At 39.3% G+C, this 14,441-nt stretch overlaps 1 protein-coding gene and 1 long non-coding RNA gene across 2 annotated transcripts; both read left to right on the top strand.

Moving 5' to 3' along the window:
- Positions 1-1,652: 1,652 nt before the first annotated feature.
- On the top strand, positions 1,653-9,916 carry nsfl1c (NSFL1 (p97) cofactor (p47)). The gene is made up of 9 exons (XM_086026498.1): positions 1,653-1,967; positions 3,535-3,635; positions 5,259-5,336; positions 6,673-6,838; positions 6,915-7,010; positions 8,072-8,181; positions 8,326-8,463; positions 8,711-8,881; positions 9,012-9,916. Exons 1-9 carry the CDS (start codon positions 1,866-1,868, stop codon positions 9,172-9,174), a joined length of 1,125 nt encoding a protein of 374 aa, XP_085882624.1. The 5' UTR covers positions 1,653-1,865; the 3' UTR covers positions 9,175-9,916.
- Positions 9,917-10,881: 965 nt separating this feature from the next.
- LOC147153251 (uncharacterized) lies at positions 10,882-14,360 on the top strand. Its single transcript, XR_015088473.1, has 3 exons — positions 10,882-11,219; positions 11,329-11,376; positions 13,956-14,360. It is a non-coding gene; the product is annotated as an uncharacterized LOC147153251 (long non-coding RNA).
- The last annotated feature ends 81 nt before the right edge of the window (positions 14,361-14,441 follow it).

The following is a 14,441-nucleotide window of genomic DNA, read 5'->3' as shown; positions in this document are numbered from 1 at the left end:
TTTTCATGCTTGGGCTTTTTGTGTGTGCCTTATGCATTTTATGCTATATTATGTTCTAATTCTACTTAGTTTTTTAAAGTACACTATTTTTCCTTAAAAAGTGACCACCACTTTAATAGTTGCCATGCCCCAATTAAAAACTGGGCATGTGCTCTGCTGAAACAGAAAGCTGAACCTCAAATGGACAGCACAATGTAGCTGTAATTACCTTCACTCTGGGCAACAGTGACCACACTGAAGACCCATTAACCCCCTTTTTATTAGTGTTGTGTCATTGGGTTGGATTTCTTGTGCAGTATTACAAATGAACTTCCAGCAGGAATTAACTCACTTGGAAGCTCTCTTTAAAAAGTGATCGGGGATTACAAATTGTGAAATTGTGGAAGCAGTGAGGATTGCTGTTTAAGAAGCTTTCTAATCTAAAACTGAGATGAGATGTGATGGCATGAGATTAGTGGAAGGAATGGGATGTAAACTCTAATAACATCGATAGGCTGCAATATTCAGAAAGGAGAATTGCAATTAAAAAAATACGTCAAAACTCTTTGTAATTTTGTTAAAAATGTCAGTATAAACATGGTAGTGGTACATTAATAAACAGCGACATTCCAAGATTTGTTTAATCACAGCCCATGGGGGGGCTGAGAAAAAAAAAGTATAAATACTTAATATTTATACCGATTTCTGATGGGGCTATAGCCCCCCAGCTCCAGTGTAGCGCCATCCCTGTTAATAAATGACAGCCATCTATGGGACCATCTTATAGCCTTAACTTGATTTTTAGAAACCTCCATGCCAGTGGAAAAACAACCTGTGAGTGACCTTAGTGTGTGAAAGTAGGCATACCCCTGCAGCCTCATGTTGACTTGTTCTCTTGAACAACATTTTTTTTTTAACTATTCAACAATATCTACCTCCCGTTGGGAATAAAACGAAAAGAGAAGTAATTGGACAGACATGAACATGTCTCTGCCTTTCAGGGGTGGAGGTGACACGGCAGCTCAGAGGATTTAGAACCAACGTGGAATTAGTAACATTTCTGGTAAATTCATTACCATGTGTTTCAAAAAATACCATTTCAAACTTCAAAAGTTTAAAAATTTCAAAAGTTTAGTTCACATGCAGTGCATGTCTCATGCATGTTAGTGGGGGTTGCATGCCTTTGGTCATTTCCCACGTGTCTTAATAACATGACTCTGGCATGCTTTTGTTCAAATACACTGAGTACATATCTTTCAAAAAGTTAAACTTGTATGTTATATTATTTCACCAAACATTAAGTGAAATCTTTTGTTTTTTATTTTGATGATTATGGCAGAAAGGCACAAACAATACAAAATTTAAAAAAAATCTAGTAATTCACAAAATTTGAGTATTTCATGTGACCAACAAAAAAGGATGTTAAACACAGAAACGATGGCCTTCTAAAAACTGAACACTTTTGTTAACAATTCTGGAAGACACAAGACAAATCGAGGCTTTGAGCTGAGCAAGACAAATAATTTAATTAACAATACAGGCTGCTGACTCCATCACAACCCTTTGATAAAATGTTTTTTTTAATAAGTAATTCTTTATGACGACACTTTCTGTGGAAGGCCGTTATGGTCTCCTTTCATGTGAGGACACATTACCATCTCGTGGTCAAATGCATGCTTGCAGCACAGAAAACACTAAAAATGTAGTTATCATAAGCAAAGCGGTATACTATTAATGAACAATATTAATGTTGCATTGTCTGGCAGTCAATTATTTATGTTTGTTTACATGTTATTGCGACGCGTGAATTGGAACCAAATAGGAACGAACGTTTGTGGCTTGTTTCGGAGCCGGAAACGGAAGCGGTGCCGAGCGAACAAACCAAAATGGCGAGCCAAGAGGAGTCTGTACGGGAGTTTGTGGCTGTTACTGATGTCGACGAGGAGAGGGCCCGCTTCTTCTTGGAGTCTGCTGGTTGGAATTTGCAGGTACAGGTTTTACGACGGCGGGCCCCCGGTTACAATGTTCTGCGACATATAAACAGGTCAGACAACATGACTGCGATGAGCGAGTGAGCTGCCCGGCTAATGTTAGCGTGTGTTGCCGGTAATTTGTGCAAGTCACTGACTGACAATAGCCGAGAGTCTTGTTCTGTCATCAGCGCTGCAGCTGTTCAAAAAGAAATTATCGAGTATAGTAGAGACACGGATTCTCAAAATGTCACCCTTTTGTTTTGCAACTAGACATTAAATTGTTGCACCGGTTTCTCGCGAGCCCGTTTAGCTAGATAGCCTGTAATAGTAGGCACAAAATCGTTGATACCTTGACCGTTTAGTGGCAGGATTTAAAGTACAGATGACGTCAAAAAGCTGAGGCGATCGTGCACTCATCACAACAGAGACGGTGAGCGTATTTATATTTTTAATGTGATGCATTTCTCTCAAAGAGAAGCTCTTACTGCCTGACTCTTTTGATTTGTAATCCAAATTCCCTCATCACTTGCTTGACAAGTAGACAACGTTGCTCCTTTTCTTGGTCTAATCACGTTTGTGGGATGACTTGTTGATAGGCAGAGTTCAAAGGGGTTCAGTAATAACTGCCGCTCAGACCAAGAAGGAAACTTGAAGCTTAGACCTGAGTTGAAAAAGACAGGGAGAGGTGGTAGGAACAGCAAGTCCAACTGAAACACACACATTTAAGATTACACAAATATAAATAAAATCATTTTGAAGCAAGTGGGAATGTTCCGATCATATTTCGTTTAGCATCTGATATTGGTCTTATTTTGTTATTATTATTTATATATTTTTTGTCTCAAAAGTATTTCAATATGATACCCTTTATGAAGGTGTAAGTAGAATTGGTATGGGCAAAATGTTATGTCCGGAAAATAAAAACGCACACATTTAAGACTACACAAATATAAATAAAATCATTTTGAAGCAAGTGGGAATGTCCCGATCATATTTCGTTTAGCATCTGATATTGGTCTTATTTTGTTATTATTATTTATATATTTTTTTGTCTCAAAAGTATTTCAATATGATACCCTTTATGAAGGTGTAAGTAGAATTGGTATGGGCAAAATGTTATGTCCTGAAAATGATATACAGTTATCCTCAAAGTATTTTTCTCCAAATTATATTAAATAAATGAGGGTTTTCCTTTATCTTTTCTCCATGTATTTATAACATAGGTGTTATTTGTATAAAACCATATAAAAATTAATTTTAATAAATGACAAATATCCAGTTGACAAAAATACCTTTTAAAATATGTTCAAACTGTATTCAAAGATTGCATAAAATGTGACAAATGAACAACTCCATTAACAAAGTGCATCAAGTCGTATTCAAGTATGACTATTGGCTACCATTTAACCAGTAAAAGTGCTATTTGGGTTTATACCAATGACTTCGAGTTTCAAGTATTGATAATGATAAACTAAGTAATAAACGTTTCTGAACAACATGAGTCATCCACAAACCTAGAGGCAAGTGTATTTCTCCACCTTAATTTTACAACTGAATGACATTCTTTCTTGCCTTGTCACAGCTGGCGCTTGGTAGTTTCTTTGAGGATGGTGCTGATGATGACATCGTGGCACTGCCTCACCCTGAAGGAGGCTCGTCAGTGTCCAGATCCACGGGTCCAAGGTTATCATTCATTGTAACATAAATGTCTTGCACGCTTTTGATTGGGCCATGATGTCAGGTACACCCGCATGAGCTGAGAGCTGTATCAAATATTGATTTGTCTTATTTTTACTTATATCAACTGCATGGTAACAGTGATACATTATACATTTTCCGCTCATAAATTACATCAAATTAATTGTTATTTTCTGTTTTCTTTTTTACTCATTTGTTCATACAATATATCATTTGTATAGAACACACAATAAAATGAATTAAAAAAAAAAAGTAAGATGAAACACAAATATCCAGTGGCCAGAAGAAGTCCCAGTCAACTGGATCACTGCGTGCTGAGCGTTAAAGGGGAAGTCAACGCTTTGCATAAAATATGTTTTATGCAAGCCCACTAGTTGAAACAGGACATTCTGATAAATATTGCGTTTGTGGAATAAATGTTAATCCACTCGTTTGTAGCCATCTTTGGGAGCGGCCATTTTGTCTTCTGTCGACTGAAAATGACATCACAACTGCTCACAACGACCAATCACGGCTGACCTGTTTTCTGAATCTGAGCCGTGATTAAAAACCAGTGCATTTTGCTGCTTAATTTGTATTACATGAACGCAAAATTAATCAGAATACCGTGTTTCGAACTAGTGGGCCTGCTGGGAACATATTCTTGAAAAAAATGTTTGGGTTGACTTCCGATTTAAATAACGCAAATTTAAAAAAATAAATAAAAGACTGATTGCTGCTAATACTACACTGACCAAACCCAAATGTCTAGTACAGGCCCAGACAGTGAATCCCCCCCCCATCTATTGTGAAACTCTTTGCGGTGATCCAAGGATTCCACTTACAGTGATCAGTGGCCTAACAAAGCTAGCTATTAATGCTAATGCGAGCACTCGTGACTTACTTTCTATCACGTCAGTGATCAGCAAGCTATTATTTTGTTGCAAATGCATGAGAACTACAATTGCTGTAATAAGCATCAGTTCATCTCAACGATGTTTGGTGGTGGCAGTGCATGTGCATTGTAAATAAATCATAACTTGCTCATTTCCACCAATTATCATGAAACTTACTTTTTTGTCAACACCAAAGCGTGTGCTATCGATATAGAACATGCATCATTGATATTTAGTTTTTTGTGACATTCACGAACAGAACATGCATAATTGATATTTAGTTTTTCGTGACATACACGAACATGGAACGTGCTGCTGCATAAAATGTCTACCTCCTTGGATGGCAGAAAATGGGTCGATTTATTTGCTTGATTCCTATTCCATCAACCCAAAATGAATCATAAAATCAGCATTTAGACTGGTGGGTGCACATAGAACATAGTATTGCAAAAACATTTGTTAACTTGACTTAGACTTTAAATAAGCAAAATAATTACCGACTGCTGCCAGTGGTTTACTGTGGACCGCCGTTCTTCGTGCACGACAGGCACCATCCTGGCCTGTGAATAGTGAAAATCCGCGTATAATTGCCGCCCATTGGAAATTCATTTGGGGAATACCAATTCAACCCAAAAAATTCTTGGGAATAAACCTCTAATAAGCGTTTTCCACAAAATAAACGACGTAATGTGCAGTGGTATCTTTACATAACTGTCTTTTTTTTCATCCCCAGTTCTCAGCACCGAGTGACATCATTCAGAGACTTGATGCATGAAGCAGAAGAAGAGAGTGATGAGGAGGAAGGTCAAAGGTCAGCCAGTAAATCAGTAAAACGTATTTTTAGTGTTTGTGAAAGCATGTGTCAGTGGACGACATTTTGCTGGTGTGCATTCTCTGCTGCGTTCAAGTGCACCATGGAAAATTGTGCATAGTCACAACTTTCATGGATCAGCTTAGGCACCGAAACATGGTACTGTTTGATTGCACATGAATCGATGCTCAGTAATACTGATCCGATCCATTCAAAAAAGCGCTGACTTTAGTACTCATCCCTAGTAGGGGTTATGCGCAACCAACTTTCAAATTCAACAAAGCAGGACCTATGATGGGAGACGGGTAAAGCACCTGTAGACAAATTAAATGTCTATAATACAACATTTTTTGTCTTCCGCAAAAGACATCTACAATGTCTTCAAGGACACCCAAAGATGACCATGTCAGATGATTAGGCCTCGTACATTTGCCCATATCGTACCCAGGGCTCCACACTGCCTCTAAATGCTGGCATTTTACCACTGAAAATTTGGTCTCAGCAGAATGAATTCTGAAGTCTACAAAACCATTTTATCTGGCCATTTACAGAATAGTGCATGCGAACTAATTGAGAGGTGCTTCATCATGCAACAAGATAATGACCCAAAAACACATTGCCACACAACAAAGGACATCATCAGGGAAAAAAGTGGAAGGTCTTAGACTGCTCAAGTTGACCATAATCCAATAGAGCATGTATTTTATTTCCTGAAGAGGAGACACCCCCAGTCCCAAAAACAAACAAGAACTGAAAGAGGCTGCAGTATAAAGGCCTGGAAAATCATTTAAAACGAAGAATGCAACAGTCTGCTTAAGTCAGAGGTTCGCAGGCTTGGTGCAGTTACTGCATGTAAGGGTTATGCAAACAAATGTTAAAATGACATTCAGGTTAATCTTATAATGTTTGTTCTAATACTTTATCTCACTGGAAAAGTGGGTGGCTTCAAGCAAAAGGTGCTCGGTCCTGAATTGTTTCACACACCTAGATGTAAATGCCGTGAAATAAAAGCTGGAATTACAGTTCTTTGTCTGATATTCATCTTTTGATCTAAAACCTTAACTTCGGTATGAAACAAAAACAAAGAAATTGACCTTGCTGTTTCAATTCTTTTGGAGGGGATTGTATACAAGTCGCAGGAAAAAAACACTACTTTTGTCCGAAAAATACGATATTGGTGTTATGCGTTATTCCAATTCACTGTTTACATCCCCCCTTTAAAAAAAAAAAAAAAAAAAAAATTGTAAAAATAGTAATGAACGTTTTTAATCCAGTTGTCTTTTGTGGACATGATGGTTAGCTTTTAGTTGGGTAATGTATAATGTGCTTCCTCCAGGTTCTTTGCAGGCGGATCAGAACGCAGTGGGCAGCAAATCGTAGGGCCTCCTAAAAAGAAGAGTCCCAATGATGTGGTGGAAGATCTGTTCAAAGGGGCCAGAGAACATGGCGCTGTGCCTTTGGAGCGCAGTGGGAAAGGGGCAGGAGAATCCAGCAGAGCAAAAGTAAATGATGGAAACACTTTCAAATGTTTTTCAGTTTTTAGGTTATCTTATATTGCATTGTGTCCTCGTGTCTTAGGCCTTCGATGGAGGTGGATACAGGCTAGGAGCAGCTCCTGAAGAGGAGTCAACATACGTTTCTGCTGGGAGACGCGATCCCAATGCCCAACAGGACGTGAGTAGGCGCCATGGTGATTTTTTTTTTTTTTTTTTTACACTTTTCTTTTCTTTTTCTTCTCTTTATTTTATTCTTATTGACCCATTAAGGACGGGAGCACATAACCGCGTTTCCACCACTAAAGCCGGGAGCGCTGTTGCGAGTTTCTCTCTTTAAAGCCGGTAGAGCAAATATGTCATTTTCTTTTTTTAATCCAATTCTCTGTCTCTTAGCCAATGGAATGCATCAGAATATACATTTGACGTGCCGTGAGTTGTCGGAGGGTATCTGGATTTTTTTCGAGAGTAATGGACGCACAGTCGATCGCGGGAGCTCTGATATAAGTCACGGAAGTGATATAGACGACACGCTCGTGGATTTTAAAGCCGTGAGACCATCCAAACGTGATGTATGGTTAATTAAGATATATGTTCGTAGATAATGACGATTTCAACGTCTTTGTAAGAGAACACAGCATATTTACCACTCGATTTTTAAAATTAAAAATAGTGCTTCACCTGCATCTTCGATTGAAACTCGGGCCACATGTCTAAGCTCTCAAATTTTTGGGGAATTATGCTTCTGCTACAGGGGCTGAGATATTAATTATTTTGCAGCCGGCGAAAATGTCCGGTTTTCAAGGGTGAATCCAAAGACGACCGTAGGTTTTAGAGAGATGTCTCACGAGGGGCTTCAGGCTTTAATGGGTTAACTCGCTATACCTTAGTCACCACCAACCACCCACATTAATTGAAAAAAAAATTATATTTTCTTTTTAAAACAATACTGAACGTAATTCCTACTTGTAGGCTACTTGTGGATGAAATAGTGAAGTGTGTAGACTCAGTGGCCAAAATGCTTGCGAGTATATGGTGCACAATGTGTTATTGCGTTGGCTAAAAAGAGAAAAGACGATTGATTAATTTAAGTGTATGAAACTCAAAATATTAATTGTTAGATATTTACAAAAGCAAGAATGTGTTGATTTCATCACAATCATTTACTGGTTGCCAGGCCAATGTTGGTGAACTGATACCGTTAATGTCGCTTCCTAATTGTATTTGTTTTTACCATGATAGGTACACGTAGTGTTGAAACTGTGGAAGACTGGTTTCAGTCTTGATGAGGGCGAACTCCGAAACTACAATGATCCTGGCAATGCTCACTTCCTCGAGGCAATCCGCAGGGGGTAATTATTCAATCGTTGAATGAACATGGCAGGTGTTTTGATTGTGACACATTGTTGCAAATTTGTACAAAACTCATGTGGGCACACACACACGCACACACAGCATGCGGCTCCATCTTGACAAACGGCATTGTCATGCTGCAGGGAGATTCCTTTAGAGCTAAGGCAGCGTTCACGTGGGGGCCAAGTCAACCTCGACATGGAGGACCACAGAGACGAGGACTTCACCAAACCCAAAATGGCCTTCAGAGCCTTTGGAGGAGAGGGACAAAAACTAGGAAGGTGAGATTTAGGAGCATTTCTTCTGTTGGTTCATTCACATTTTATGTTTCAGTTATTGTTGTTAGTGGAGTAGAAGCTTATTTAAATTACAAAACTAGCTCAATCTACACTGCTATGATGCTCATTGAAAAAGGGGAATTTACAATTGAAAATGTAAACAATGACTGATAAGTGAATTTATTAAGAACAAGTTTAAGATTGCTCGGTACTGATCGTTTTTTTGTGTGTGCATGTTTTCTTCTCGCAGTGCCGCCCCAGAGTTGGTTTCAGGTCCCGCCCCCTCTCAGAAGGACCAGGCGGCAAACGAAGCCCAGGCCAGTGCCTCCGTGAGCCTGGACACTTCCCAGCCCGTCACCAACATTCAGATTCGACTGGCAGACGGTGGCAGGCTGATTCAAAAATTCAACCATACCCACAGGTACCACAGGACTCATAAAAACAACCTTGGCTGCTTCGGGGGCAAACAGCCTTCAAAAGTGATTGCTCATTGGATCAGGCTTTAAGGTGTAGCTTTTGTGATGTTAGAGAACCTTCTCTGCACCCACCAGGGTATCTGACCTGCGGCAGTTTGTGGTGGCGGCCCGGCCTACTATGGCGGCCAGAGCGTTCGTCCTGATGACCACCTTCCCCAACAAGGAGCTGTCGGACGAGAGCCAGACGCTTCAGCAGGCCAACCTCCTCAACGCCGTCATTGTGCAGCGGCTACAATGAGGCTTGAGGTGAAGACCACCGCCCAACCCCGAGCGGCCCACCTTTCTCCCCTTGACACCTGCTGCCCCTCCCTTCCTCAGGAGGAGACACAGACTTCTGTTTGGACCTCTAATTTCTCATTTTTGTTTTCTAAAAGGAATTATCCCTAGCGTTGATCTCTTGTCCATGCTGACAGTAGCAGAAAAAGAGATGTTGCCGTTTTTTTAGCCTTGACACCATCGACACGGTGCCCATCAGTAAACTAGCAGAGTCCACACTCTCATTTGGTTCTAAATTCATTTCACATAATCCTACATTGTGGTTCTCATTGATTATGTGAAACAAAACAACAAACAACAAAAAAGTCCAATTTGGTTCAAATTAGTTATGAGTCCAACTCGTTGTTTTCTTTCTTTTTTTTTGAAATTTACAGTGTATTTTGATTTTCCCAGCTAGACTGCCGGGTTTTGTTTTTATGTGGCATCACCGATCGTTATTGTTTTGTTATTAATATGAACTGATTATTGAGTAACAAGATTTCATAATGTAGATTGTAAACACTGGCTTGTAGCTTTGGAAGGTGGACATCTTCTATGCATCCTGGGGCAACATGGGAATACGTTTGGACCTCTGAGAAAATAAATTCATTTTATGGTCAATGTTAAGAGGCGGGCTCTTGTGTTTTCCATATTGTTGGGAAATACCTGCAGATATTTGGAAATTGTCAGCGTGATTATAGAAATAAATGCCATACTGTATTTTGGATTCATCTTGATAAGTCAGTCTGTCAAATGGGAATGTTAACACAAGATAATATGCAACTTGGTTTGTATGCAGGAGTAGGCATTTTCGACTTCAGCCATTCAATTTGGTGTGTAACCAGAAATTTTGTTTTGTATCGTAATGTGGATTCTTTTTGTTCATTTCTATTTGAAAAAAAATTAACAAACTGATTTAGAACAGTTGTTTTCAATTATGCTGTGTTTGTTATTAGAACAAGCTAATTGGGAGGGGGTAGGGGTATCTACCACTCTGCAATCGCAGAATAATTGTGCCGAACATTTTCAAAGAAATGTATACGTTGCAAAAGCAGTTATTTATTGACATGGTGGAAACTTTTGACCTGAGGTTTGTGCTTCCAAGCTCCAAATATTTTGCCAAGTTTTTGCCTAAACTGTACAACTATGAGCTCATGAGCACACTTACAGCTCATTTTATCATCTTCAATTGTTGTAACATTTACAATGTTCAGTTATTCAGGATGCGTTTACATACGGAAGGCCTGTTTTTTTTGTTTTTTTTTTACAACAGGAAGCACTTTGTTTCAGATTATCGAAAGAAAATGAACATTTCATTATTTCTGTTGAAGTTAATACTGTCAAAAAACAGTTGCGAAGCTTGTTTGGTATCAAGGGAAATCAAGCTAATAGCGTAAGAGGGAAAAAGCTTTAAAAAAAAAAATTGAAAATGTAGTTTTTGTAGGGGAAAAAGTCATAGCTGCCAGTCCCACTATAAACATCACTAAATTATTTAGCTATAAGGTTTTACTGTTTAAATTTATTAATTTAATGAAGTAAAAGTACAAAGTGAAAGTGGAGCCTCTTAAATTCAACACCCATCTCTAATTGGAATCTGTCCAAAATATTGATGGGGGGGGGGGGACTGAAGTCAGACAATATACAATACACCCTAAAACACCGCCATGCATGATGCATAAAATACCACTAAGTAAAACATTTTTAAAAAATGGAGTTTAAGCAGCATCCTGGAAAATTTATCAGGACTGACCTTAACTTGAAAATAATGTGTTCTTTTTATCCTCCAAGATGTGTACTTCCCTCCCAAAACAACTTTTACTTTGGAGAATGAGACCGGAAAGGTTGTACATCATGAAAATGACAAACTGCCGTCCACGCAAACTAGTAAAGGCTGCTTAAATGCAGACTAGTCCAAAGTCTGACTACATCCACCTCAAGATGCACGCGTACTGGTGGGCTGATCTTGCCTGGATCGGTCGCACGGCCAGGACATGGAAGTGGAAATAGAAACCATCATTCCCGGTGACGGTAAGCTAAGTTCACCATTTCTTCCTTTTTAAAGGTACGTATTCAACGAAAGGATGCAAATGATTCATGTAACATGAATTACATGACTATTCCTTTGCATCCACCATAGGAAGAACTTTCCCTAAAAACTGGCAGACCTGCGTGGAGCATTATGTCGGTAAGTATTATTATTGTTTGAATTATTTAATGTGGAACCTATCCTTTCTTCGTTAAAAACGTGTGCATTTGCTGGTTTTGTGCTCTCTGGAACACTTAAGAGATCACAAGATAGCGCTAAAGCCCTACTGAATAGCCAAAAGTCCTGTCTTGGTGCCAAGTAACCTTGTTGAAGTTAACTTATCTCAAAGGAGAACCAATTATAAGCATTTTAGACGGGCCGGAATTACTCAAGTTTTTTTTGGGGGGGGGGCTAGTAGCGGCAGGGCCCAGTACGTATCCATCAGTGTTTATTTCTTACAATGCACGTGTTATTACGTTTGTACATGTGCAATTTACATAATTCTTGAATCATACATACACCAACGTTGGTTTTTCAAAAGGTAATTTTGGATCAGACCAGGAAGGACAGACTCTTTAGTAAGACAAATTGACATCGCCAACAACTAGTATTCCCACCTCCTCCTCCTAAGATGACGTAACATGGCCCCATTTGTGCTGCCTTTTTCTTATTTTTTATGTAACACAGACGACATCATATCCTGTATGGTTCCTCTGCTTTTTCAGGAAAACCAAAGCAACCTTGAAATTCAGCATGAAACAGGATATTCTAACTCATGAGCCATTGTCTGTGAATGTAAAAAGTGAACACCTACAACGAAGTTCAACAGACATGTGGAGGAAGCAAACTCATTTGCTTGTAAAGATGACTTCCATATAATGCAGGACTAAAGCTGCCAAAATAAAAAACTAAAAGTGAAAATCAAAACAAATATAAAAAATATAATTGAAAAAATAAAATAAACTATGAATAAATGGATATTTAGTCATATTTATATATTTATTATTGTATTTATTTCCACATTTATTTAGCTATTTATTTTGAATTTTTAAATCTTTTTATTTTTTTGTATGTATTTTTAGTTTTATTTTGTATATGTTTTTGTTGTTCTTATTTCCATATATATTACTTTTTTCAGTTATATTTTTTATATTCACTTTTATTTATTTATTTTTGATTTTGGCAGTTTTGGTCCTGAAATGCAGAAGGAAATGTTATTCAAATGAAGGGGCGGACTTAACTTGGATGGAACTATTCGTCTATTGGTTGATCGACATTACAGTGCAGAAATCAATTAGGTATGCTTGGCCTGTTAGCAAGCCACAGCGAGAAGTCTTGTGTCTTGACGTTTAACACCACATGCCTCTCAATGGCAGTAAATATGGATTCGGTCGTGGATGGTCGTGCGGGCTCGAGGCAAAGGTCTCGTGGCCTCCGCTTGCCGCCTGCTTGTGGCGGCGGTTCAATCACAGAAACTAGCTGCAATGACAGAGTGAAAAATGTCAAGGGGTCTGAATACTTTCCATACCCACTGTAGGCTCCTTGCTGGATGTCTTCAGGGGACGCGGCCAGAACAAACCTTAAATTTGCCTGCCATCCCCTGATTTGCCTAAAAACATGTCTTGAATCTACATCTACCATCATTCCCATGTACAAACAACCAGAGCTGGGCATTTTTAGTCAAGTCAAGTCAAATTTTTTTCTATAGCCCTTAATCACAGGAAAGTCTCAAAGGGTTTCACATGTCGACAGCATATACACGACATTCCCTGATCTTAACCCCCTTTTACTAAAAATCTGCGGTCAATTTATCGCCTTCAGCCTACAATCGGGGTGCCTTTCCACCGTCCGTTTATCCGCCATTTTGTCTGGCCGGAGCAAAGAGTAATCGCCTGTAGGCCGGTCTGACTATCATTTTAAATGGGATTTTGTTAGCGTTTCCGACTACCAACTTTGATAAACTAAAAAAAAAGCTGCAGATACAAAAACACTCGGGGCCCTATTCATAGAGCGGCGCCCACGCACTTGGCATAAAAATGGGCGCATCTTCATTTTCTTTACAGGACAAGTCTAGTTTACTGTGTTTGGGAATTTGTCAGACCATGTTGCGCCTCGCTGGGCGTTCCGGCGGATGGAGCCTGACGATTTGATGACAGAAAGTAGACTGCGCTCAGCGTAAAAACGGGCACATCTTCATTTGCGGGCTGGGGCAAATCTAGTTTAGCATAGTTGAGAATTTGTTAGACCGCGCTACACCTCGATAGATGTTATGTCTTATTCTACTGAATGCCCCCGGTGCATCTGCCTATCCATCCATCCATTATCGATACCGCTTATCCTCACAAGGGTCGCGGGGCGTGCTAGAGCCTATCCCAGCTGTCTTCGGGCAGTAGGCGGGGGACACCCTGACACTTTACACAATAATTTGTATGGTTTTGTCTTTCTTTTCCCCTCTTATCTTATCCACCCAATTCAAAATCACAAATCATAGTCTTACAGGGGACATACCGTATGTAATGTACTTTTTAATCGCTTGTATACACGTCTTCTGGGGTCTTCGGGGTGCCAGCCCACCCATCAAGTGTGAAATGAAAACAGCCAAGTCAAAATTGGGTTGTCTGCCTAAAACTGTGTCTGAGCGAGCCCTTCTGCATTTTGGTTCCACCCCACTGTTGTGGAACAGTGCGCTTAATTTACATGATAACAACCCTCATACTGAGTTTTTCTGTCCACGACAGAAAACGAAGATCATCTATTCTGGCAAAGAGCCGCCACTTTCAAGATTGAGATATATATTAGAAGATATACAGGGCTCAACGTGCTGCCATCCCAAGCTCGCCTTCTAGCAGTCATGGTAACAAAATCTGTACCCGCCTTTGGCCTAACAGACCTTCCCCGTACCTTGTTTATCTAATGCCTAAAATTCTGTAATTATATTTCAGATGGCAATTTTTTTCTGCATATCAAAAAATGTAGAGATCCTGGTGGTTATGTATCCAACAATAAATTATTTTAAAAGGAATGTAATTGAAGATATTGTTTGTGGTGGCTGCTACTGGTGAAGCAGCAGTCCTCTGTACTATGTGGTTTTGTGCTGATACATTTATTCAGGATCAACAAATAAATAAAATCAAATGAAAGTACTCACCAGCTTCTCCTATTTTCCCTATTTTTTGTGCGTGTGATAGTTTTGTGGGGTGAATAGTGTGACAGTTCTTTGGTAT

Source organism: Filicampus tigris, chromosome 1 (genome assembly GCF_054856515.1).
Source record: "Filicampus tigris isolate MCC_2025a chromosome 1, RoL_Ftig_1.0, whole genome shotgun sequence".
NCBI lineage: Eukaryota > Metazoa > Chordata > Actinopteri > Syngnathiformes > Syngnathidae > Filicampus > Filicampus tigris.
The sequence above is the reverse complement of the archived record's forward strand: the minus strand, read 5'-3'. Positions and strand labels throughout refer to the sequence as shown.